This window comes from Falco biarmicus, chromosome 2, assembly GCF_023638135.1.
Source record: "Falco biarmicus isolate bFalBia1 chromosome 2, bFalBia1.pri, whole genome shotgun sequence".
NCBI classification, from domain to species: domain Eukaryota; kingdom Metazoa; phylum Chordata; class Aves; order Falconiformes; family Falconidae; genus Falco; species Falco biarmicus.
In genome coordinates, this window is record NC_079289.1 from 820019 (window position 1) to 842840 (window position 22822).

Below are 22822 nucleotides of genomic sequence, written 5' to 3' on the forward strand. Positions count from 1 at the left end.
CAGTGTGTGCTTGTGTGGGCGTATGCACAGTTGTACAGGGGAGGGTTGCATTTCTCGGTGTGCTTGTGCACCAGTGCACACAAGGCATGCACGCCTGCATTTGTGTGCATGCAGTGGGGGGTGCTGCTCCATGTGTGTGGGTGTGCACACCGGTGCACGTGCAGGGTGCACAGCTGTGAGTGCATGTGTGCACTGATGCATGTGGAGGGTTGCACTTCTCCGTGCATGCATGTGCACGCACTGGTGCATGTGGCGTGTGCACCTTCCTGTGTTTGTGCACCAGTTCATAGAGGCAGTTGCATACTCCATGCGTGTGTGGGCCCACCGGTGCACCCATGTCTGTGAGTGCACTGGTGCACGTGGGGGTTGCACTTCTGTGTGTGTGTGCACTGGTGCACACGGTGTGTGCACCTCTGCGAGTGTGCACACCGGTGCATGCAGTGTGTGTGTGTGTGTCACACTTCTCTGTGCGTGTGGTTGTGCACCGGCGCATGCCTGCGTGTGTGTGCGCGCTGCAAAGCAAGCACCCCCATGTGTCTTTATGCACGCACCAGTGCACACGGGGGTTGTGCGCTCCATGCATGTCTGTGTGCACTGGTGCACGCAGGGGTTGCACTCCTCTGAGTGCATGTGTGCCCCGCTGCACACCAGGCATGCACCTCTGCGTGTGTGTGTGTGTGCACCTCTGTGAGTGCGTGTGCGCACAGGTGCATGCGGAGTGTGTGTGTGTGTGTGTGTGTGTGTGTTGCACGTCTCCATGCATGTGTGCGCGCGCACCGGTGCACCTGCGTGCGCGCGGCGCCGGTGCACGTGCAGCCTGCACCTCCGTGTGCGTCCGTGCACCGGTGCACGCGGGACGTGAGCGTGTGCGCGCGGCCCGGCGCACGCGGGGCCGCCCCTCCCTCCTGGTGTGCATGTGCGCGTGCATGCACGGGGGGGCGCCCCTGCCCCTCGCACCCGCCCGCGCGGGGTGTGCGTGTGTCTGTGTGTGTGTGCGCGTGTGCGTGTGCGTGCGCCGCCGTCTCCCCGCGCGCGCGCAAGGCGGCGCACAAACCCACCCCCCCCGCCCCGGCCCCCCCCGGCGTGTGGCCCCGCGCGTGCCACCGCCCCCCCGCCCCGGGGCCGCGCCGCTCGGGGGCGGGCGGAGGCGGCAGCGCCGCGGGGCTGCGCTCGGCAGCGCCCGCACCGGAGCCGCGCCGGGCTGGGCCGAGCCGGGCCGAGCCCCACCGAGCCGCGCCGAGCCCAGCGCCCGCCCCGCCGCCGCCTCTCCCCTCCACCATCCAGCCAGTAATTTTCCAAGCCCGGCCGGCGCTTCCCGGTTCAGCCGCCCTGAGGATCGGCGGGGCCATGGGAGACAAAGGCACCCGGTGAGTGGGCCCGGGGGTGCGGGGGGAGCCGGGCGGCCCGGGGCGGGGGGGGGGGGGGGAATCCCGGGGCGGCGCTTGCTGCCCCGCGCTGAGCCGCAGGGTCGGGCCGGGGCTGCCGGGGGTCCCCGCCGGGCTCGCCCGCTGCGGGGGGCGACCTGGGGGCCGGCGTGGGCGGTGAGCGGCTCGAGGCCGGGGGGGACGCGGGGACCCTCGGCCGCCCCCGCCCCGCCGTGGTGCTGGCTGGGTGCTGGGCGCCGTTGTTGCTCTGCCCCGTCCGATTCGGAGCCTGGGTGGCTGTTGTTGGGTATTTTTTTTGGGGGGTGTCACCCCAATTATTCCCACTCGTGGCTCGGGTGGGAGCAGGGAGCGACACCCAGGGGAGCCGGGTCCTGCGCCCCCCGCCCCGCGTTCGGCACGATGGGGGGGTGCTGGGGGACACGTGCCAGGCCTGCAGGTGGGGGGGCCACGGTGGCCTGCGACACCTCGGTCCCCTGGGAGCCACCGCGATGGCTGCCACCCTTTGGGGACGCCCGTGGTGCTGAGGGGGTAAGGGGACCCTCCAGCCACCCTCCACGTCCCTGGGTGCGGAGCACGGCAGAGGTGGTTGGGGTGAATTCACAGACCTGCCGAGGTGTCCACCCTGGGGACGGGATTTGGGGATTTCGGGACCTTGGCGGGGAGTCCGGTGACCGCCACCAGCCCATGCGCGGGGGGTCTGGGGGTGTCTCCCGTGACAACCCCTCCCCTTGTGGCCAAGGGGTTCAGGCTCCGGCTCGGTGCCATTCCTCACCCGGATCCCTTTCTGACAGCTCTCCATCCCCTGGGCCTCCCCATCATTAATGTATTTTTTAGGAACAGGTGCTCAGGAGTGCTCCCGCTTGACCCCCAACACCGGTGCGCAGGTAGTGGGGGCGTTGCCCTCCCCTCAGCCCCCTCCCCCTCCCCCCCCCCCCCCCCCCTTCCCCAGCACCTGAGTGTCAGGACTTGGGGCTTTGGTGCAGCTAATGCCACCCCGCAGCCCACGGCAGGAGGGAAGGATGAGGGGGTCCTGCTTTGGCAGAACCTTCCAGAAATGCTGCAGTGTTTTGGGGTGGTGGGTTGGGATATGGGGGCTCTCGCAGAGCCCCCAGCATTGGGGGGGCGTCACTGCTGGGCAGGCTGCCTGGGTGTTGCTGCCCTGGCCACGGCCGACAGCATCTGCATCCCCCCAGCTCAGCATCCCTAATTGAGGACTGGCACGTCTGTCGCACCCCTGGAGCAGGCAAGCAGCACCCCCTCCCCCCCCCGGAGTCAGGGGGAGGGAGCGAGCGTCGCTTTTGTAGTAGCAGGGTTGGAGCTGGAGCACCCTTTGAGTTTCCCCCCACTGGGTGCGATCCCTGGTATGCAGCCCGTTCGACCCTGGGAGATTTTTGGGTGCCCAGGGGAGCACGAGCAAGCGGCATTCCCATGGGCTGGCAGCAGCCGCGGGCAGGCGTGCAGGCAGGGGAGGCAGGAGCTGATCTCCCAGCCCACGCGGCGCTCCGGAGGGAGCTGGGTGGGGGGTAATTAGGCTGATAAATCCCCCCCGCCCCATCTCCCTTTCAGCTCCTGTTCGGAGCTCTGACCCCAAATCCACATGGATTCATCCCAAAGCTTCTGAAGGGGGTCAGGGGGTTCAGCTGCGGCAGCTGGTTTACCATCGGACACCCCAAAAAAAGCATCATTCCTGATGATTCCTCCAGTGCCAGCGTGGGGCCACCCCACTTTTCTTGGGGGGTCCCCACAGCCTCCCCTGTATGCCTCTGTGGTGCAGGGTTTTGGGGTCACCCAGCTCCCGGCGTGGCCCTGGGTGCTCCGTGGGTGAGGGTCGCATGCAGGTGCTGGCGAGCCCGGCATGCAGGGTGCAGGGGCTGTCCCCGCGTTCGGTGGGGGGCTGGGGGGCTCAGCCGGTGCCGCTCCGTGCGTCATCGTGCTGCCGTTCCCAGCCTCCTGCCGAGCCCCCTTCAAAGCCCCGCGGTGGGAAGAGCGGAGGAAGTGGCTCGGTGGAGTAAACAGGCGAGTTTGTGGCTGCTGGCAGTGCCGGGGAGCAGGCCAGCCCGGTGGCCGCCAAACATGCCGCCTCGATATTTGCAGCTTCTCCAAGAACATGCATCTCCCCCTCCCCAGCTCCTCCTGCCCAGCACCCAGGCAGGGTAGCTGCGGCCCCACGGGCACCTGCTGGCCTCCATGGGCCAGTCGGGTGCTCCGCTGGTGGCCCGTGGTTTGAGCTGCGGTGGAGGGTGGTTTCCCAGTTGTCAGCGGAGCCAAGGCTGGAGCTGGGGAAGCACTGCAGTGGTCCCAGTGTGGCAGTCCACCTCTGTTGGCACTGGGCACCCCTCTGCACCCTTCCCTGCACCCCGTGGTCCCATCCTGCCCCTCTGCCGCATCAAACCGCGCCAGGACCAATAGGTCCCCCGGGTTGCTTTGCAGTCCTGGCATCCTGTGCATCCCCCTGGATGAATGCGTAGGGTCTGGGAGCAGGACAGGGATCTCCGCTGGGAAGAGAAGGAGCCCTGGAAGGTGGCCCGGGAGGGGAGTCTCCTGCTTCCTGGATGTTGTTTGGAGAACAAACTCTGGTAGTAACAGCAGGATCCAGACACATCCCGGATCCCACAGCCAAGGCGTTTCCTTGCCAAGGAAGCCAGCGAAGCTCTGACCCAGCTGGGGGATGCTGCTGCTGAGCCTGGCAGGCGATGCGGCGGGATGCAGCGGGGATGCAGGATGCAGCCTTCAGCCCATGGGATGCTCAGGCTTTGGGATCGGCTGCTGGGGTGCTCGGTGCTCATCCCGGCACAGCTGGCACAGAGCCACTGGCCGCCGCCACGGGGTTGTGCTGGAGCGTGTGATGTGGTTGCTGGCGGCTCCGTTATCCCTGGAGATCCCTTCTAACGCGGCTCTGGCTAATTAGATCTGCCCGCTGGCCCCATTAGCGTGAGAGCCAGTGAAAACCCTGGCTCTTCCACCCAAGGTTCAAAGGCAATCGATGGCGTTGCCGTCAGACCCCGCTCTGATGCCCAGGGGAACCAAATCCTCGTAAATCTTCCGAACAGAGATCAAACGGCCCCCACTCAATTATCAGCCACCAAATAAAGCGATCATTAGTCCCGGACGTGTACCTAACGAGCTCATTAAGGTACCGGATGAGTGGCAGGGAGAGGGCAGGGTGGCCAGGAGAGCAGGATATGGCCTTGTGGCAGTGTGCCGGGGGCGCGGGGGGCACTGGGGCTGCCAGCCCGTGGCACGGGGCCCCCAGGCTTGGAGATCGCTGGTGGGCAGTGACGGTGGCAGCTTCCTGCCTCATGTCTCCAGCGTTTCGACACCAGGAAGGGCTGAGGGGGAGGGAAGGCTCCACGCTTCCTCCATCCCTCCCCCCGGATCCGGCAGTGGTGGCGGGCAAGGGTCCCCCCCGGCATCGAGCAGCTGCTGAGGTGCGAAAAGCCACTGTGTCCCAGCATGCCCCATCCCCGCTCCCATGGGTGCTTTTGGGCAGAGGTGGCCGTTGGGATGTGCATCTGTGGGGGTCTTTCTGGTAGGAGGGATGCAGCACCCGTAGCATGAGGTTACCCCAGGCTCCTGCACCCAGAGCGTGGGGCAGCGTGGGGCTCCTGCACCCACAGCATGGGGCTGGTGGGGCTGTGCGGGGCTCCTGCACCCACAGCATGAGGCTGTGCATGTCTCAGGCCCTATGGGGCTCCTGAACCCGTAATGTGGGGTTGTGTAGGAGTCCTGCACCCATAGCACAAGGCCAGCCCAGGCTCCTGCACTGTAGCACGGGGTTTTGCAGGGCTTCTGCACCCATTGTGTGGGGCCGTGCAGGTCTCGCTTGCAGTGGGGCTCGTGCACCCATGGCATGGGGACACCCCAGAGTCCTGCACCCACAGCCGGGGGGCTGTGTGGGGTTCCTGCCCCCGGCGTGGGGCCAGCGTGGATGGGTGCTGGCGAGGAGCGGTGAGTAATTGTTTCCTGCTCAGCACTTCTGCAGCGCCTGCCATCGATCTCGCCTTTGCTGGGGTTCATTAGTGGCTTCGTTTGTGTAATGAAGGTTGGGCAGGAGGCATCACTGCTGCACCCGCTCACAGCATCTCAGGGTGGGGGGGTCCTGGCAGCAGGACCAGCTGAGCCTCCATCCCTTGGCCGTGTTTCCCAGGGCTTCCCGGCACGCTGGAACCTTCCTGGTGCGAGCCCTCCCCGGGGTCTCCCCTGGGTGCTGGTCCCTGGCGAGGGGATGGTGGGTGACAGGGAGGTGTCAGGCTGGCAGAGGATGCTCCCAACCTTGCTTTTATGTAATGTCTCATTAATTACCCAGAAGGATCCCCCTGTTAATTGCCCTGGGCTCTCAGGAGGGTGGCATCACCCCCTCCATCCCTGGCTCTTGAGACTGGATGCTCTGATCACCCCTTGGCCTTAAAAGCAATTAATGAATTGTGGGGAAGGGGAAGCACTGAGTAACAGTGCTGATGCCCTTGCCTGATGAGCCCAGGTCCTTTATTCCTCCCCTCTGCCCCCGCCCCCTCCCCATTTATTTAGTTGCAGCAGCGTTCCTGTTCAGGCTGGTTTTGCTGGTGCTGGTGCAGGATCCAGCCCTCACCCTGTGCACTGGGGATGGTGGTGCCAGCAAACCCTCGTGCCGAGCATCCTGTTCATGGAAATGCTCATCCCACCTCGGCTGGGAACACTCAACCCCCAGCCCTTACCGAGGAGAGGCCACCCAGGAAGGGCTGGCGGGATGTTCCCAATGTTCCTGAGTGTTTATGTGCCTGGCAGAGGGTTTGTCAACAGCTCCTGTCATCTCCTGGGGCTCATGTGGGGCCAAGGGAGCAAGAGCGGCAGCGTGGGTTGGCCCCCATGCTCCCTCGGCAGCAGCCCGACGGCCGGGCCGGATCCTGCTGTGGTCCCCTGCCAGAGCTTGGCCAAGTTATGCTGGGCCCTGCGGCTCTGGAGGGGATGGCACGGGGGGACACGAGGATGCACAGACACAAAGATGCAGAGATGTGGGGACACAGGGACATGAGGATGTAGGGACACGGGGATGCAGGGATATGGCTACATGGGGATACATGGATGCAGGGAGACAGGGATGCAAGGACACAGGGATGTGGGTACACAGGGATGCAATGATATGGGGACACGGGTGCATGGATGGAGGGACACAGGGATGCAGAGATGTGGGGATGCAGGCACACAGGTATGTAGAGGTGTGGGGACACGGGTGCAGGGACACAGGTATGCAGAGATGTGGGGACACAGACATGCAGGGACATAGGGACACAGGGATGCAGAGATGTGGGGGTGCAGGGGCATGGATACAGAGATCCGGGGACATGGATGCAGGGACGCAGGGCTGTTGGGACACAGACATGACAATGCACTTGTACTGCCCCTCCCCACCATGGGCCCTGCCAAGAGCCCACCCTGGGGGGCCTGACCTCTTGCCGGTTTTCAATGCTGGGGTGTCCCTGGGCTCTCGGCTTTCCGGGGGTCATGGCCCGTGCCCCCCTCCAGGCAGGCAGTACCTCCCCACTCTTTCTGCAGGTGCATGAGGGCCAGGCTCATGGGGAAACCGAGGCACAACAAGGTCCGGGGGGGAGGGTGCTGCACAGTGTAAAAGCATCCTCGTGCTTCTGGGGTGGGTGGTGCCAGGGGTTCGCTGGAGCAGCTCAGCACTCGGCCTTCCTCCAGCCTTGGCTGAGCCCCCTGCCCAGCCCCCTGCCCTCTTCCTCCTGCCTGGGCTTCTCTGGCATGAGAGCTGCTGCCGGCGGTGGCTGAGCTGGAAGCGGATGAAGGAAGGGCCCTTTCCCGGCATTGCCAGGCGTTGTCACTCAGCAGGAATGCTGAATTTCAGCAATCCCCTTTTTTCTACCCTTTTCCCAGTTGCTGAGTCTTCCGCAGAGGAAATCTCCATGCTGAGCCCCTTCTCTGTCAGGACTGGGGAGAGTGGCTCCGTTCCTGGGAATCCCAGCCGCTTCCTGGAATCTCGCTGGGATTTCAGGGGTGGTGAAAATTGGCTTCCTGAAGGAGCAACACCGCTTCCTCCTGCCTGCACGGTGGGGCTGCATCCTGCTCCCGGCTGGCCGCATGCGCCGCAGAGCCCGAGCGGTGCCATGTGGGTGCTCCGGTCCCTGAGGACCTCGTGGTGATGCCTGCTGGGTGACATGGCATGATGGGAGCCGGGGGGATGGATGTCCCCGGTAGCCCAGGGCCATACTATGTTGAGCACCAGCGCTTTCCTGGGCCAGTGAGGCTGGTGCTGGGGCTTGCTGGCACCCTTGGCACTGCTGGCCCTCCTGCGTGGACCAACGTGTGGGCGCGGGGCTGAGGGTCACCCTGGCACGTGGACATGGGGATGAAGGCCACCCCAGCCTGGGAGTGAGGGTCACCCTGGCATGCAGGGATGGGGGTGAACAGTGCAGCACCTGGGCATGGTTTGAGGATCACCCTGGCATGCCGGCAGAGGGGTGAGGGTCACCCTGGCATGTGGGCACAGGGACCAGGGGCACCCAGCACGCACGGCAGGTTTGTGGATACCCCTGTCGAGGCTCTGCTGGGCGCAGGGACTGTGCTGCTGGCACTTGGATGTGCGAGGACCCTCCCCAGTGTGTCACCACGCATCCCCCAGCACGGTGCTTGCAGCTGACCGGTGCATCCTACCCCATCGCCAGGGCTGTGCTCACCCCCGGCCGGGCACTGCACCTCGGGCTTGTCCCAAGCTGCCGCCGGCTCTTTTCCTCCCCTGCTTGTGCCACGCAAACCCAGTGGCTGCTGCTGCCCCTCAGCAGGACACAGTGGGATGCCAGCGGCTCGGCTTGGTCCTGGGGTGAGGGTCCATCCCAGCAGTGCCTGGAGGAGCCCCCACCCCGAAATACCCCCTGGTATTTTGGCAAAGCCGAGCAGCTGCCCTGGGAATTGTTTTTCCCAGCCTTGAACCGCAGCTGCTAATCTTCCCGGATGGCTTTAATGGAATTTAAAGGCGAGGAGGGATTATCCGAGGAGAACCCATTATGGGTGGCTTCACGCCAGGGCACGCTCCGAACAGCTTCTGAAATGGGGCAGTGCTGGGTGAGGGAGCCCTGCCTGCCCCTGCCAGACTGGGGATGCTCCGGCTTCCCCAGCACCTACAACACCGCGGTGGCATGCGGGACCCCCATCCTTCCCCCGCAGCTCCGTGGGGTCTTGCAGAGGGATTTTGGGGGGTGCCTGGGGGCTGTTCCCACAGCGCAGGGCATCCCCTGGGATGGAGGATGGGTGGAAAGCCCTGGGGACAGGGGCACCCCACTCTCTCCTCGCCTGTCCAGTGGCTTTGGGATCCAGCCACGTCCCGTGGGGCAGAGGTGACAGTGGGGACCATAACCCCACAGCCACAGTGGATGCAAACACACTGGGATGGGGGCTCATCCCTCGGGGTGCCCCCGTCCTCGGTGATGTGTCCCATGCTGCAGCCAGCTCCCCAGGCCACCCACAGGGCTTGTCCCTGGCCCCGGGGAAGCTGCTGTGCCATGATGCTGCAACCTCATCCCAGCCTCCTTTTTAATATCTGTGTGTGCAGTGGAAACCTTATTTTTAATTTACTTTCAAGTGATTAGAAACAAATTAAATCCCAGAACTGAGACGAAGGTGCTGGAAGGCAGCTGGGATGCTGCTCTGCAGGCTTTGGGCTGCTGCCCATCGTGGTGATGTCTGGGCGCCTTCCCCATGCGGTGTGCTGTGCCTGCTTCCTGACGCCTTGTGTTTTCCAGAGCAGGGTGCTGGCAGTGCCTGTGGCTGCTGGTTCACCCAGATGCCAAGGGCTGGGTGGACCCTGGTACCCAACAGGGCTGTGCTGGTGGGTGCTTCTTCCCCCTGGGACCCTTCCCTGCACCGCTTGGCTTGGGCTGGAGAAATGTCCTCCGTCACCTGGGGTGGGCTGGGCAGCTCTGCGTGCAAGGGGAGCTGTGAGCGGGGTGCTGTGGTGCTTGCTGGGTGCGGCCCCTCTGCCGTGCTGTTCCCTGGCTGGCAGAAAGCCTGGCTTCACGCAGCAGGGCCTCTGCATGGCACCTTGCACTGCTCCTGGCACAGCAGGGCCTTTGCTCAGCGCCTCACACTGCATCTGACATGGCAGGGCCTTTGCTGCTGCCTTGCACACCACCTTGCACAGCAGGGCCTGTGCACAACATCTTGCATGGCACCTTGCACGGCATCTTGCACGGCATCTTGCATGACACCTTGCTTAGCACCTTGCACAGCAGGGCCTGTGCATGGCATCTTGCACAGCACCTCATGCTGCACCTTGCGCGACACTTTGTACAGCAGAGCCTTTGCACACCATCTTGCATGGCACCTTGCACTGCTCCTTGCATGGCACCCTGTGCTGCCCCTTGCATGGCACCTTGCACTGCCCCTTGCACAGCACCTTGCACTGCCTCTTGCACTGCTCCTTGCACTAACCCTTGCACGGCCCCTTGCACTGCCTCTTGCACAGCACCTTGCACTGCTCCTTGCACTGCCCCTTGCACAGCACCTTGCACTGCTCCTTGCACTGCCCCTTGCACTGCCTCTTGCACAGCACCTTGCACTGCTCCTTGCACTGCCCCTTGCACAGCACCTTGCACTGCTCCTTGCACAGCACCTTGCACTACCCCTTGCACTGCCCCTTGCACTGCCTCTTGCACAGCACCTTGCACTGCTCCTTGCACTGCCCCTTGCACAGCACCTTGCACTGCTCCTTGCACTGCCCCTTGCACTGCCCCTTGCACAGCACCTTGCACTGCTCCTTGCACTGCCCCTTGCACTGCCCCTTGCACAGCACCTTGCACTGCTCCTTGCACAGCACCTTGCACTGCTCCTTGCGCAGCACCTTGCCCAGCAGCAGAGCTGGGTTGTCCTGTCTTGCTCAGGGCAGACGCATGCAGGGACCCCCCCGAAGCATGAGCCCCATGGGGCAGGGGGCTGCTGGGACACCCCACTTGTTGCAGACAAGGGGCCAAACCCCTCCCTGGTGTAACTGCACTGCGGGAAGGTGTCGGGCCCTACCTCCATGCCAGCACCAGCGTGCCGCTCGGGTGGTAAACTGAGGCACGGGGGTGGGGCTGGCTGCTGTCGTATGGCCTATGGGGTGGGGGGGTGAATGGCCAGCCCCCCCTCCCGCCCCGGGCCATACGGGGGCAGGACTGGGCTCTGCATGCCCCCATATGGTATATAGGGTCAGGTACTGCCAGTCTGCCCCACAGCACCGTGTAGGGCTGGGCATTGTGGGTGCTGTGTGGTACAGGGTCAGGTACCGCCCCGCTGTGATGCAGCTGCATCCCGCAGCACCCATGGGTGCCCCAGCCGCTAACGACCCCCCCCTTTTGTCTTTTGCAGGGTGTTTAAGAAAGCCAGTCCCAACGGGAAGGTAAGTGGGGGGCCAGCAGCTGCCCAGGGAGATGGGGGGGATGCGGGGGTAGCCGGTGCTTCCCAGGGTGTCCCCCCTTCCCGAATCCTGCAAGCACAGCCAGGAGCGAGGCGCAGACCCCAGAGATGCCCTGCAAGCTGCTGGCTGCCAGAGCATCCTGCTGCGCCAGCAGGGAGGGAAACTGAGGCACAGCAGGGTTGGGGGGGGCTTGCCCAAGGTCAGGGGGTGAGCAGGTGGGTGCTGGGGGCAGGCAGCCCTGCCCGTGGGATTTCTGTGGGTCTGGCAGCATGGGCTGGTGCCTCTAAGTGCCGGCGTGGCAGCTGCCGGCTCCTGCCTGCCCTGCGCTGGAGGGAAAAGCTTATTTATCCAGTCACCTGCTGGGTGAGGCTGGGGTCGGAGCTAACCGGCTCCAGCTGGGATCCGGCTGGGATCGCTGGGGCTGCGTGGTGGGAGGCAAGTCGGATTTGGTGCCAGGGATGCTGAGCTGGCGAGCCGGGGACTGTCCGAGCCGGTGGCAGCATGCACCAGCACCAGGGCTTGGTCCCAGCTTGGAGCTGACGTCCCTCTTCGTCATTCCCATGTTCCCTGAGGAGCATGCTCCTGCTAACCCTTGGGTGATGTTTCTGTGCCCCGTGCCTCAGTTTCCCCATCAGGAGAGAGCTGGGGGGGTGATGCTGTGGGGCTCAGCCCTGCCCCACTGGCAAGACCCCCGGGGACAAGCCCATGGGGTCCCAGCTGGGGCTTGTCCTGAACCCAGATGTCCCCAGATGCCAACTGCCTCCAGGTCTGGGGACATCTGGAGGGGTTCCTGGGGCCGGAGCTGGGACAGAGGGGCGGCTGGCTTTTGGGTGCCACAGGGACGGGGTGACATGTGGTGATGGACCCCCAGTGGGTGGTGACCACACCCCAGGACATCCCCGGAGCTGTGCTGGCACGCATCCCTGACCCCGCCATCCCTCCCGCAGCTCACCGTCTACCTGGGGAAGAGGGATTTCGTGGATCACATTGATGTGGTGGACCCCGTGGGTACGTGGAGCCGGGGCAAGGTTGGGGGGACACACCGGGGTGGGCTGGGCTTGCTTGAGTGGGATGTCCCCCCTCAACCCTGCCTGCACATCCCCTCCCAACCGTGCCTCCATGGACCCCCAACCCTGCCTGCACGTCCCCCCACTGCCTGCATCTCCCCCCTGTCACCTGCATGTCACCCTCCCAGCCTGCACATCCCCACTTGACCCTGCCTGCCTGCCCCCCACAACCCTGCCTGCAACCCCCTCCCCAACCCTGCTGCCACATCCCCCCGACGCTGCCTGCACAGCCCCCTGGCCCTGCCAGTGTGCCCCCAGCCCTGCCGTGTCCCCCCGTCCCCGCGGGGGTGTCCCCTGACGCTGCGGTGCTCCCTTGCAGACGGCGTGGTGCTGGTGGATCCCGAGTACCTGAAGGAGAGAAAAGGTAAGGGCTTCCCGCAGGGTCCCTCCTGCCTGGGGCCATGGAGCTGGCACCGCCACGGGGGGTGGCCAGTGTCCCCTCGCAGTCCTGCCCTGGCTGTGGGGTCTCTGGGCCCCCAGGTGATGTTTTCCAGCCCCGTCCCCACAGTGGGTGGCCTGTCCTGCAGAGGATAGGGGTCCTGTGGTGGGCACCCCAAGGCACATCTGGCTGGTCCCTGGGTTGCGGCCTCATCTCCCCACCATGGCACCTCCTGGGAGCCACCACCCAGTGCTGCTGGGACTGGGATAAGCCATGATGCCACCATGCTGTGTCGGCACCACATCATGACACCACCACACGATGATGTCACCACACCATGATGCCACCATACCATGAGGCTACCACACCATGATGTCACTGCCATGTCACCACGCCATGATGCTACCACACCATGATGCCACCACACCGTGATGTCAGCACACCATACCACCATGTCACCAAATCGTGATGCCACCACACCATGATGCCACTACACCATACACCGTGCCATGATGGCACCACACCGTGATGGCACCACACCATGATGTCACCACGCTTTGATGCCGCTACACCATGATGTCAACACGCCACCAACCTCCACCCTTTGTCACCCTCTGCAGTCTTTGTGACGTTGACCTGCGCCTTCCGCTATGGCCGTGAGGACCTGGATGTGCTGGGGCTGACTTTCCGCAAGGACCTCTTTGTGGCCAACGCCCAGGCCTTCCCCCCGGTCCCAGAGGAGAAGAAGCCCCTGACGCGGCTGCAGGAGCGGCTGATCAAGAAGCTGGGCGAGCACGCCTACCCCTTCACCTTCGAGGTAGGGCGGCCGCGGGTGGCACTGCTCCTGGGTGCTCTTCCCTTACTGCTGGAGGGGATGGTGACGCCCCCTCCCCTGCAGACGCTGGGGTCCCTTCTGGCCCCGTGGGGTCCTGGGCGGGGTGAGATGCTGCCACCTGTGATGAAGATGCAGGGGATTTAGTAGATCTTCAAACTTGGGGAACAAAAAGCAGCTGCCAGTGGGGAAACTGAGGCACGGGGTGCATGGCGGCACAGGGGCCCATGCCCCGAGTGTGACTGGGGTAGCGACACCGTCCTCAGGTGCTCCCCCAAAGTGAAGCAGAGCCTGGGTGGGGAATGGGGTGGGGGTTGACCCTCACTTTGTGTACCTGCACCCCCAGTTTCCCCAGTGCAGCTTTGGCAATGGCAGCCCCCCCGCCGGAGCGAGCCAGGGGGACCTGGTGGCATTTCCCAGGCTTGAGCCATCGGCTCAGCCCTGCGGGCTTGGCCAGAGCCCTGACCCCCTGCGGAACAAGCTTAATTCCTCCAAATCCCCCAGATTAACGAAAAAAAAACCCAAACCAAACCCCCAAATAATGTATTTTTGGTAACACTTTGGGGGGTGGGTTGGGAGAGGCGAGCGGCTGTCCAGGGTGGGTGCAGAGCGGGACTTGAGCTGAAGTGGGGCCAGGAGGGAAAGGGCACCGCGCAATTGGGAAATGCAATTAGGGAAATGAAGAAACCATTCCTCATTGTCCTCCCCCGCCGTGGGAAGGAAGGGGGAGTGCTGGTGGCACCAGGAAATGTCCTAACCCCCCTTTCCCTTTCAGATCCCCCCCAACCTGCCTTGCTCCGTCACACTGCAGCCGGGTCCGGAGGACACGGGGAAGGTAAGGTCCACCCGTCCCTGCGCCACTGAGCCCTGGAGACTGGCCCTTGGTTGGGGTCATCACTTGGTAGGGTGCTGTGGCGTTTCCCTGCCTTCTTCTCTGCCCCCTCCTGGTTTCAGGCATGTGGTGTGGACTATGAGGTCAAAGCTTTCTGTGCAGAGAACCTGGAGGAGAAAATCCACAAGAGGTGAGCAGAGACGATCCGTCCAGCCTGGGTGGGAGCAGCATCCTCAGGGTGCTGGCAGGGGCTGTGACGTGGCAATGGGGAAGGGGCACCCCAGTTTGCTACCCACAGTGGGGGAGGTGGGGATGGGATGGAGACATCCAGGAAGGGGTTGGAAGGGAGATGTCCTCCAGGATGGGGCTGGGATGAAGATGTCCTCCAGGATGGGACTGAGATGGAGATGAACTCCAGGCTGGGGTAGGGACAGAAATGTCTGCTGTGCTGGGTCTGGAGTTGGGATGATGTCTTCTAGGCTGGGGCTGGAATGGAGATGTCTCCCATGATGGGGCTGGGACAGAGATGTTTGCTAGGCTGAGGCTGGACTGCAAATGATGATGTTCACCAGGATGGAGCTGGGACAGCGATGTTGTCCAGGCTGGGGCTGGGATGGAGATTTCTCCAGACTGGGGCTGGGATAAAGATGTCCTCCAGGCTGGGGCAGGGATGGAGATGATCTCCAGGACAGAGGTCTTCCCTGGGCTGGAACTGGGGTGAAGACGCTTCCCAGGGTAGGGATGGGTCAGAGATGATCTTGGGGGTGGGATGGAGATACCCACCACTGTGCTGCAAGCCAGGAGCCCAGCGCTGCCATGGCATGGGGCCACACAGGCAGCTTGGTTCGTCCGTGGGGCTTCCCCCCTTGCAGGCCAGGTGAGCTGGGCATCCGGCCGAGACCTCCCACGGCATCCTTCTCCTGACCCAGCAGACCAGAAGAAAAGAGGGATTTGACCCAAAATGGGCCAAGAAAGAGGGCAGGCTGCGGGCAGAGCTGCCTCCAGGCAGCCGGGCACTTGGGTTCTCCTCTTGCCGTCTCCCCTCCAGGAACTCGGTGCGCCTGGTGATCCGTAAGGTCCAGTACGCACCAGAGCGGCCTGGCCCACAGCCCATGGCGGAGACCACCCGGCAGTTCCTCATGTCGGACAAACCGCTGCACCTCGAGGCATCCCTGGACAAGGAGGTGGGTGGGTGGGGAGGGGACACTGGCTGGGTGACCCTGGGGAGGATGGGGACTTCACTGTCCCCCTTCCTTTGCTCCCTCGCAGATCTACTACCATGGAGAGCCGATCAGCGTCAACGTCCACGTCACCAACAACACCAGCAAGACGGTAAAGAAGATCAAGATCTCAGGTGAGGAGCATGGCTTCGCCACCCTCAGCTGCTGTCCCCGTCCCTGCGGGGGCCCTCCCCGACACCCATCTCTCCATCTCTCGCCCCAGTGCGCCAGTACGCCGACATCTGCCTCTTCAACACTGCCCAGTACAAGTGCCCGGTGGCCGTGGAGGACGCTGAGTGAGTGCCAGCTCCTCGGGGACATTGTGAGGGGTTCTGGGGACTTTGGAGGAGGCTTGGAGATCTCCTGCCCTGATGCAGCACCAGTGGGATGCTGCATTCAGTGAACAGGTCCTGGTGGGAGGAGTGGGGAGATGGAGGCCCTTTTTTTGATGGCACCCTGGGAGATGTTACCCTCTGCGTCCTGCCAGCTGAAGGTGAACTCCAGGCTGGGGCAGGGACAAAGGTGGCTGCTGCACTGGGTCTGGAGTTGGGATGGAGATGTTCTCCAGGCTGAGATGGAGATGTCTGGGCTGGGCCTGAAGTTGGGATGGAGATGTCCTCCAGACTGGGCCTGGGAAGGAGATGTCCTCTAGGCTGAGGCTGGGATGGAGATGTTCTCCAAACTGGGCCTGGCACAGAGATGTTCCCCCAGGCTGGGATGGAGATGTCTAGAGTAGCCCGTGGGGTTATTAGAGCTGGGTGGGGAGCTGGGGCTCTGGCTGATGCTGGCTGTCATCCCTAGTGACATGGTGGCCCCGAGCTCGACGTTCTGCAAAGTCTACACCCTGACCCCCTTCCTCGCCAACAACCGGGAGAAGCGAGGGCTGGCACTGGATGGCAAGCTCAAGCACGAGGACACCAACCTGGCATCCAGCACGCTGTGAGTCCCTCCAGCCACCCCTGGGGCACCTGCTCCGTCAGCACGGGGGGCGGGGAAGGTCTGAGCCCTGGTGGGCATCCAGCTGCTGCTCCAGGGGTGATGCTTGGGTTGGGGAAGACCCCTGTGGGCAGGCCTTCAAGAGGACGGGGTGCTGGTCCCCATGGACATCCTCACACTGATTGCCACCTGCCCCTTCCTCCAGGTTAAGAGATGGAGCCAACAAGGAGATCCTGGGCATTATCGTCTCCTACAAGGTGAAGGTGAAGCTGGTGGTGTCACGAGGAGGGTGAGTGTTGGGGACCCTCTTCCCCACGCTGCACCCCCTCTCTTCCTTTGCTTTCCTTTGGGCTTGGGTCTGGCCTCGGTGTGTCCTCCCCAGGATGCTGCCCAGTTCCCAGGGCAGGATGGTGAAGCTGTGGCAGAGCCCAGCTCTGGGTGAGGTGGCCCTTTCTGGGGACACCGGTGTGGCCACTGCTGGGGGGGTCATTAATTCATACAACAGCCCTGCTTCCCCCTGCTCTGTGCTGCGGCACCTTTTGCAGGATGGGGCCCATCCCCCTCACAGACCTGCCCTGGCACTCAGCAGCGTGGGGGGGACACAAGGTTTGGAGGGGGGTGGGTCACACACCCTCGGGGGACGTTGACTAATGTGTTGTCTCCTTCGACCCATGCCAGCCTGCTGGGAGACCTCGCCTCCAGGTAATGCCCGTACCGCCCCCACCTCCGAAGACCCCCAAATCACTGCCACAGCTCCCCACTGCACCCTCCAGCGCCTCAGCCCCCTCTGCTGCCACCCTGACCATGTATTTGTCCTTGGGATGCTGCTGCTGTTGGGGTCACCAGCTCAGCCGAAGCCCAGGGCCGGGCAGCTGGCAGAGATGGGATGGGGTGGTGGGATGGGGGTGCCGGTGGGGGTCGGACCCTGCATCCGCCCCTCGTGCCAGAGCAGCAGGGCGGGTGGGAGAAGGGCCCACGGGTGCTGCTGGGGGCAGCGAGCAGAGCCTGGAGGTGGCTCCTTAGGGCTGAGCATCTCCAGCCGTGAGGATAAGAGTCTCCGGGGTTCTCCCAGTCTCTCCTCACATCGCCCCCCCTCCTGCGGGGTGTCACGGGGGGACACGCCACGCGCTCCCCCGCCTGCTGCACCACGCTTGCGGGTGGAAGAGGCAGAGCTGTGTCCTGCCCAGTCCCCGGAGGAGCTCGGGGCTGTGTTGGGGCTGTCCCACCCTGCCGTCCCTGTGCCCGCTGAGCACCGGGAAACTTGGCGTGCTTCCTCCATCCCTTCCCGCCATGCCGACGGTGCCCAGACCCTGCTGCCGTTCATGTGGCGCTGCCGGCACGCAGCCTTATCCCAGGGGATTTGGATGCCCGGCTGCTGCTAAGCTGCTAAAAGGCAGATTTTTGCTGCGCTGATCTCCTCCCTCGTGCCCTCTGGCCGGCCCTGCAGCCCGGGGGGCTTTGTGCTGATCCCAAAGCGCAGGGTCAAGCTCGAGCAAGAAGCGCGATAGCTGCAAAGAGGCTCCACGAAGGATAATACAGTTTTTTTCTCGGCTTTGTGGTCTCTCTGGCAGCTGAAATGTGGGATGTTGTTCTGCCCCCCCCACCCCTCCCCAAAGTTCCCTCGTTCTGCCTGCAAAGCGCAGGCAGCCTTGTGCTTTACCCCAGCCTCTCTTGCAGCGATGTTGCAGTGGAGCTGCCCTTCACGCTGATGCATCCAAAACCTAAGGAGGAACCGGCACACCGGGACGGTGAGTGTCCAGCCCCGGGTGTGGGGCAGCACCCCCATGGGGTGGGGGGTGGGAGCGGGCAGAGGGGTCAGCCCGCTCCTCTGTCTGTGCCAGAGAGGCTGCGCGGTGCCTGATGGAGGTTTTCGGCTCCCGTCAAGCCCATGGCAACCCGTTCACAGGGCAGCATGGCTAAAACCATGGGGGTGCCCCCATCACCCCCCTGCAGCCACACTCTGGGAGGGGTCGCACCCACCCGGTGGGACGGCAGTGACGACCCCGGTGTCTGCGGTGACTAATCCTGTGCCATACTTCCCTCTGTTCAGTTCCAGAGAACGAAGCACCCATAGATACAAATCTGATAGAGCTTGACACAAAGTAAGAGACAAAAAGAAACCCCCGCTCCCCCTCCTCGGGGTCTGTGTGGGAATGCGAAGTGTTTCCAGAGGTTGCATGGCACCCCCCCTAACCCACTAATGCCTGCTGTGCCGTGCCGTACCGTGGGATCGGCACGCCGTGACTAACCCCACGCACGTAACCTGTAACGCATGCCCTGCCCGTCTCTCTTCTCTCCTCCCTCGCCATCTCCCTGCACGGCTTTCCAAAAAACAGGAGAAACCGCAGTAAGAAAGCGCCCGCCGGGATCGTGCATCGGAGGGGTGGGGGTGTCCCTGCGGAGTCCCCGGGGCTGGTGATGCCACGGTCATGTTGCACTGCCTGGGTTAATCCCCAGCTCCTTGTTTGTGCTGGAATAAGTGGGTTTGGGAGGTTTTGCAGCATTCCACCAACCCAGCCGCTCCCCGAGGAGCAGGGGGAATGGCGTGGACAGCCCCAGTGATGCCGATGCAGAGCTCTGGGGCTGCGCATCACTCCTGGGCTGCTCAGCTGGCTCACTGAGCAAGCGCTGAGGCATCCACCCCTCTGGGGGCTTTTTTTTGGGGGGGGGGGGGGGGGGGGGGTGGAGGGCAAGCATTGGTAAAGCTTTGAAAAATGAGGCTGTTTGCTGAAGGATGGGGTTTTAAGAGCCCCCCGAGCTGCTGAGATGCCACAGCACAGGTTGAGCATGTGGGAGCACACCTGCCTTCGCCGTGCGAGCCAGGGCAGCTTTGCAGTGGGTGCCCCCAAATCCCAGGCTCGCCACACACCCTGTCATCCCCCCCCAGTAAAGCCCCTCTCCCTTCTGTCTCCGCTAGTGACGACGACATTGTGTTCGAAGACTTTGCCCGCCAGCGACTCAAGGGCATGAAGGATGACAAAGAGGACGAGGAGGAGCGGACAAACTCCCCGCAGCTCAACGACAGATAAGCGAGCCCCCCGCAGCTCGCCTGGCCGGCCTGCGCCAGTAACACCCGTGCATTAGGCTTCTTCTCTTTTGTATAATTAATTAATTTTGTTTTCTACCTGTACCGGGAGCCTATGGATCGCCCGATGGCGACAGCAATTATAATCTTCCAGCTGTGCCGTGTTGTCACTCTTCATCCAGCTGCCAGAGCTGCTGTTTCCCATGCAGGGCACGGCCAGAGGGGTGCTGGAGGCAGAGGGGTCTGGGGGGGTCACAGCACCCCTTGCCTTAGCCCCCCCCTTCCCGTCCAACCCACTGCCCCTTCCCCGCTGTGCTCAGAGCCCTTTCCTATGAGCTGCCTCTTTTATGCGTTTTATATTAAGTCTGGTCTCTACACCAGTTTGCTACGGGGGGTGGGTGGGAGGGGGTGCAGCAGAATGGGGGGTGGGTGGGGTCTTTTCTAGGCAGCCTGCTCGTAGGAAAGGGCACCCGCACACCTTGGATGTCCCCTCCTGTCTGGCCCTGCCGCATGCGTTCCCTGCCCGGGATGCACGAGCCTGGCGTTGACCCTTGGACCCTGCCTGAGACCGAAGCCCAACTGCTCCCCAGTAAAGGCTCAAGCCGGCACCGGGGTTTTGGAGCTGGCAAAGCTGGGTGGGCATTGCTCCCCCTGCTCTTCCCCCCACCCCCAATCCACCTGAGCAGCCGACCCCGGGGATTTATCCTTCAGTTGCACCGATTTTTACACCAATAGAGCCTCCCTGGAGGGAAGGAGCTCCGAGCTATGAGTTGCTGGGGCCAGGTAAGGCCAGCAGACTTGGAGCTGGCACACAGGGACAGGGCTGGCAGCAGGGGCATGCGGGCCCCCGCCATCGGTCTGTGCCATCTGCTCTGGGAGAGGCTGCGAATGCCTTTTCTCAGCCACAGCAGGGTCATGGTGTAAGCCTTGTTCCCATTGGCGTTACACCAAGGATGCTTTGCCCCCCTGCCTGCAACCCCAAGCTGCAAAGCTCCCCTGGTTGATGTTTTCCCCTTATCTGTGCCTGCATGGGGGTCAAGCACCTATTTGGGGATCGGGAGGGAAGGGGAGCACAGCGTTTGCTGCCCTAACCAGTGTTTCACCAGATGCTTGTGCCTCCCGACGGCGGTGCTGGTCCTGGGGCTCCCTTGCTGGGTGCCTGGGTCCCATCCCACCCCACTGGGGTCTGCTGGGGTCTCCCACCACCGATCGAAAGGCCCTTCTCACTATTTATTGTGCTGTTGCGGTCAGCATCATCATCTGAGAGCAACCCATGGGGATAGCTCCGTCCTTCCCTGGCCGGGGGAGCACAGAGCTGAGCCCCTCACCCCGTTACTTTTGGGTAAAGCTGATGGGCAGAGTGGTACCTTTTTTTTTTTTTGTAAAAGTGGTTACTTTGTACTGTTCATTGATACCTGCTTCTTTGGTTTCTCCACCATATCTGTGATGTTTCTGTGTTCTGTCAAATAAATTATTCTAGTTTATTAAACTCAGAAAAAAAGAATAAATCATAAAATACAGTCCCAGCACCTGGACACTTCTGTTGGCTCAGGACAGGGGCTAGGGTCTAATACAACGAGGCACCCGTTCAGGGTGCTGGGGGATGGGTGGAGGCTCTTGATCCCCCCCTCTGCTGCTGTGTCTCACCCCAGCAAGTCAAATGCAAACGCAGAGAGCAGGTTTCCTTGTCACGGCATTGAATAATCCTGCTGTTCCTGTCCTCAGTTGCACGTTTCCCCGCTAGCAAATTAATTAATTTGTGTATTAGCATGGACATGAGCTTTAGCTGCAGCCCGTCTTCAGCCCTGGTGTTTCCAGCATCCCTGCCTGGGCTTTGGGGCTCTGGCTGCCTCAGCTCCCCCCCAGCCCCAGCCCCCCCCCCCCCCCCATCACCTGCCTGCAGGAGACTTTGGCCACCGCGGCTCCCTGCTCCCTGGGGCATGCCCTGGCTTCCAAGGTCACAGCCTGGCTCCTGCCCTCGGCTCATACCAGATGTCCACGTGTGTGTGCACGTGTGCGCAGTCTGCAAGGTTTGGGCTGTAGCAGAACCTGCACAAATCGATGCTAAAACTACCACCGGGCTGGCACCATGCTGTGTCCTGCACAGGGGGAGCACAGGAGAGCTGCCTGCCCAGGCACGACCCCCACAGTTTCCACCACCCCAGCACCCTGGTTGCTCTTAGCCAACACCTGAAACCTTGGTGGGTTGGGTGTGAAATGACTAATGCAGCTTCAGCCTGCCCTGCCTGGGCACTCTGCCAGCAGAGAGAGACATCCAGGGCAAGGCACCGAACCAACACGTCGCTCTCACGGCGGGCTATACCCTGCCCCCGAAATGCCGGTGGCTTTCCATCAGCTGAGACACCGTCCTAGCAGACCAGCACAGATGGACACGCAGCCACCGCAGCGGATCCCGCTCCTCCTGCCAAGGACCAGGGTGAGCAGCAGCACCTGCCCTGCTCACACCACTCTGTCGAGCCACCCCGTGGTTCTGAAAAAAAAATGCACGGCCACGCGGTACCCAGCGAGCACAGCCTACTAACGAGCTACTTATTAAACAAGTGGTGTCCAGTCAGGGTCCTGCCGAGGAGCTCCTCATAGCTGATGGTTGTGCCCTAAAGGCTGGCACTGCAGGGCACGACACATCCGGGAGCCAGTGCCCACAAGCATGAAGAAGAGCAACCGCCACAGTGCTTATCATCAAAGCCAGCCTCTCGCAGCAGCCAGACAGCTGTAAATGCTGCGGACTCTCCGGTACTGTGCATTTGTACAGGAGGAACAACTTGCAGGGATGATGCTGAGAGCTGGGTACCAGGCCTGTGTCATCATCATGTGAGACAGGGCAATTTGGATGGTTCTCAGTGCAAATGGAGGTGTCCCAGCCTCTCCAGGAGCAGATGATGGTCCAGCTGCCAGGGGCACAAGCACACACAGGTACTGCCCTGTTAAACCCAGCAAGGCATGCCCGTGCCAATCTTCACCCAAGAATACAGCCCAGCAGCTTTAGAGAGCAACACAAGGCCATGAAGCAGAAGTCCCCAGTCCTGAAACACATGCAGGCACCCTCTGAAAGCAGTGCTGGCAGCCGCGCTGCAAACATCGACCACCTCTCGGCCCCAGGTGTCACACAGAATAGTTGCATTAAGTTTGCCTCTGCTCCCACTGACCTCTGTTTGGGCGCAGGAGAGGGTGCTCCTCCTTTCACCGTAGCTCCCTTGGTTGCTGCAGCACACAGCCTCACACTGCAGAATAAAACCCAGGCTCACACTTGGTTTGAAATCATGTCTTCCCAACAAGGGGGTGAGAAGGAGCCAGGGAGAGCAGTGAAGCATCTCCTCGGAAGGACGCAGCAATGCCTGCACATCTCCACACAAGTCCACAGCTCAAGCCTGGCGCTGCAGCAGGTGGGCATCCCAGGAGGGACAGCAAGGAGGGTGGAGCTGGTGCTGCAGTGAGCTTCTCATCGCCCCCGGGAGCAGGATGGACCAGGATATGGGTGTGTGTGAGCCAAGTAACCTCCCAATTTCCCAGCCTGAAATGGGGGACAGCCTCTCAGGGAAGAGCTGTGGCTTGTCCCCTCCCAGGCAAGGGAGGAGAAACCCAGAGCATGGCTTGCTCGGCTTGCTCGGGCCAACATCCACAGCACCGTTCTGGATCTGCTACCCGCTGGGAAACATCTCTCCAGCCCGGCGTGTCCAGCCCACTCCCTCTCCCCAGCTGCGATACCTTGCCCTGGGGTTAGACCAGAGAGGAAGGCTCTG

At 62.7% G+C, this 22822-nt stretch overlaps 1 protein-coding gene across 1 annotated transcript; it reads left to right on the forward strand.

Moving 5' to 3' along the window:
• The first annotated feature begins 1114 nt into the window (after positions 1-1114).
• On the forward strand, positions 1115-20581 carry ARRB1 (arrestin beta 1). Its single transcript, XM_056328713.1, has 16 exons — positions 1115-1367; positions 10722-10752; positions 11718-11778; positions 12157-12201; positions 12837-13033; positions 13824-13883; positions 14003-14070; positions 14929-15064; positions 15150-15234; positions 15324-15396; positions 15902-16039; positions 16242-16325; positions 16715-16738; positions 17714-17784; positions 18087-18138; positions 18954-20581. The coding sequence occupies exons 1-16, from the start codon at positions 1348-1350 to the stop codon at positions 19063-19065; spliced, it is 1257 nt and encodes a 418-aa protein (XP_056184688.1). The 5' UTR covers positions 1115-1347; the 3' UTR covers positions 19066-20581.
• The last annotated feature ends 2241 nt before the right edge of the window (positions 20582-22822 follow it).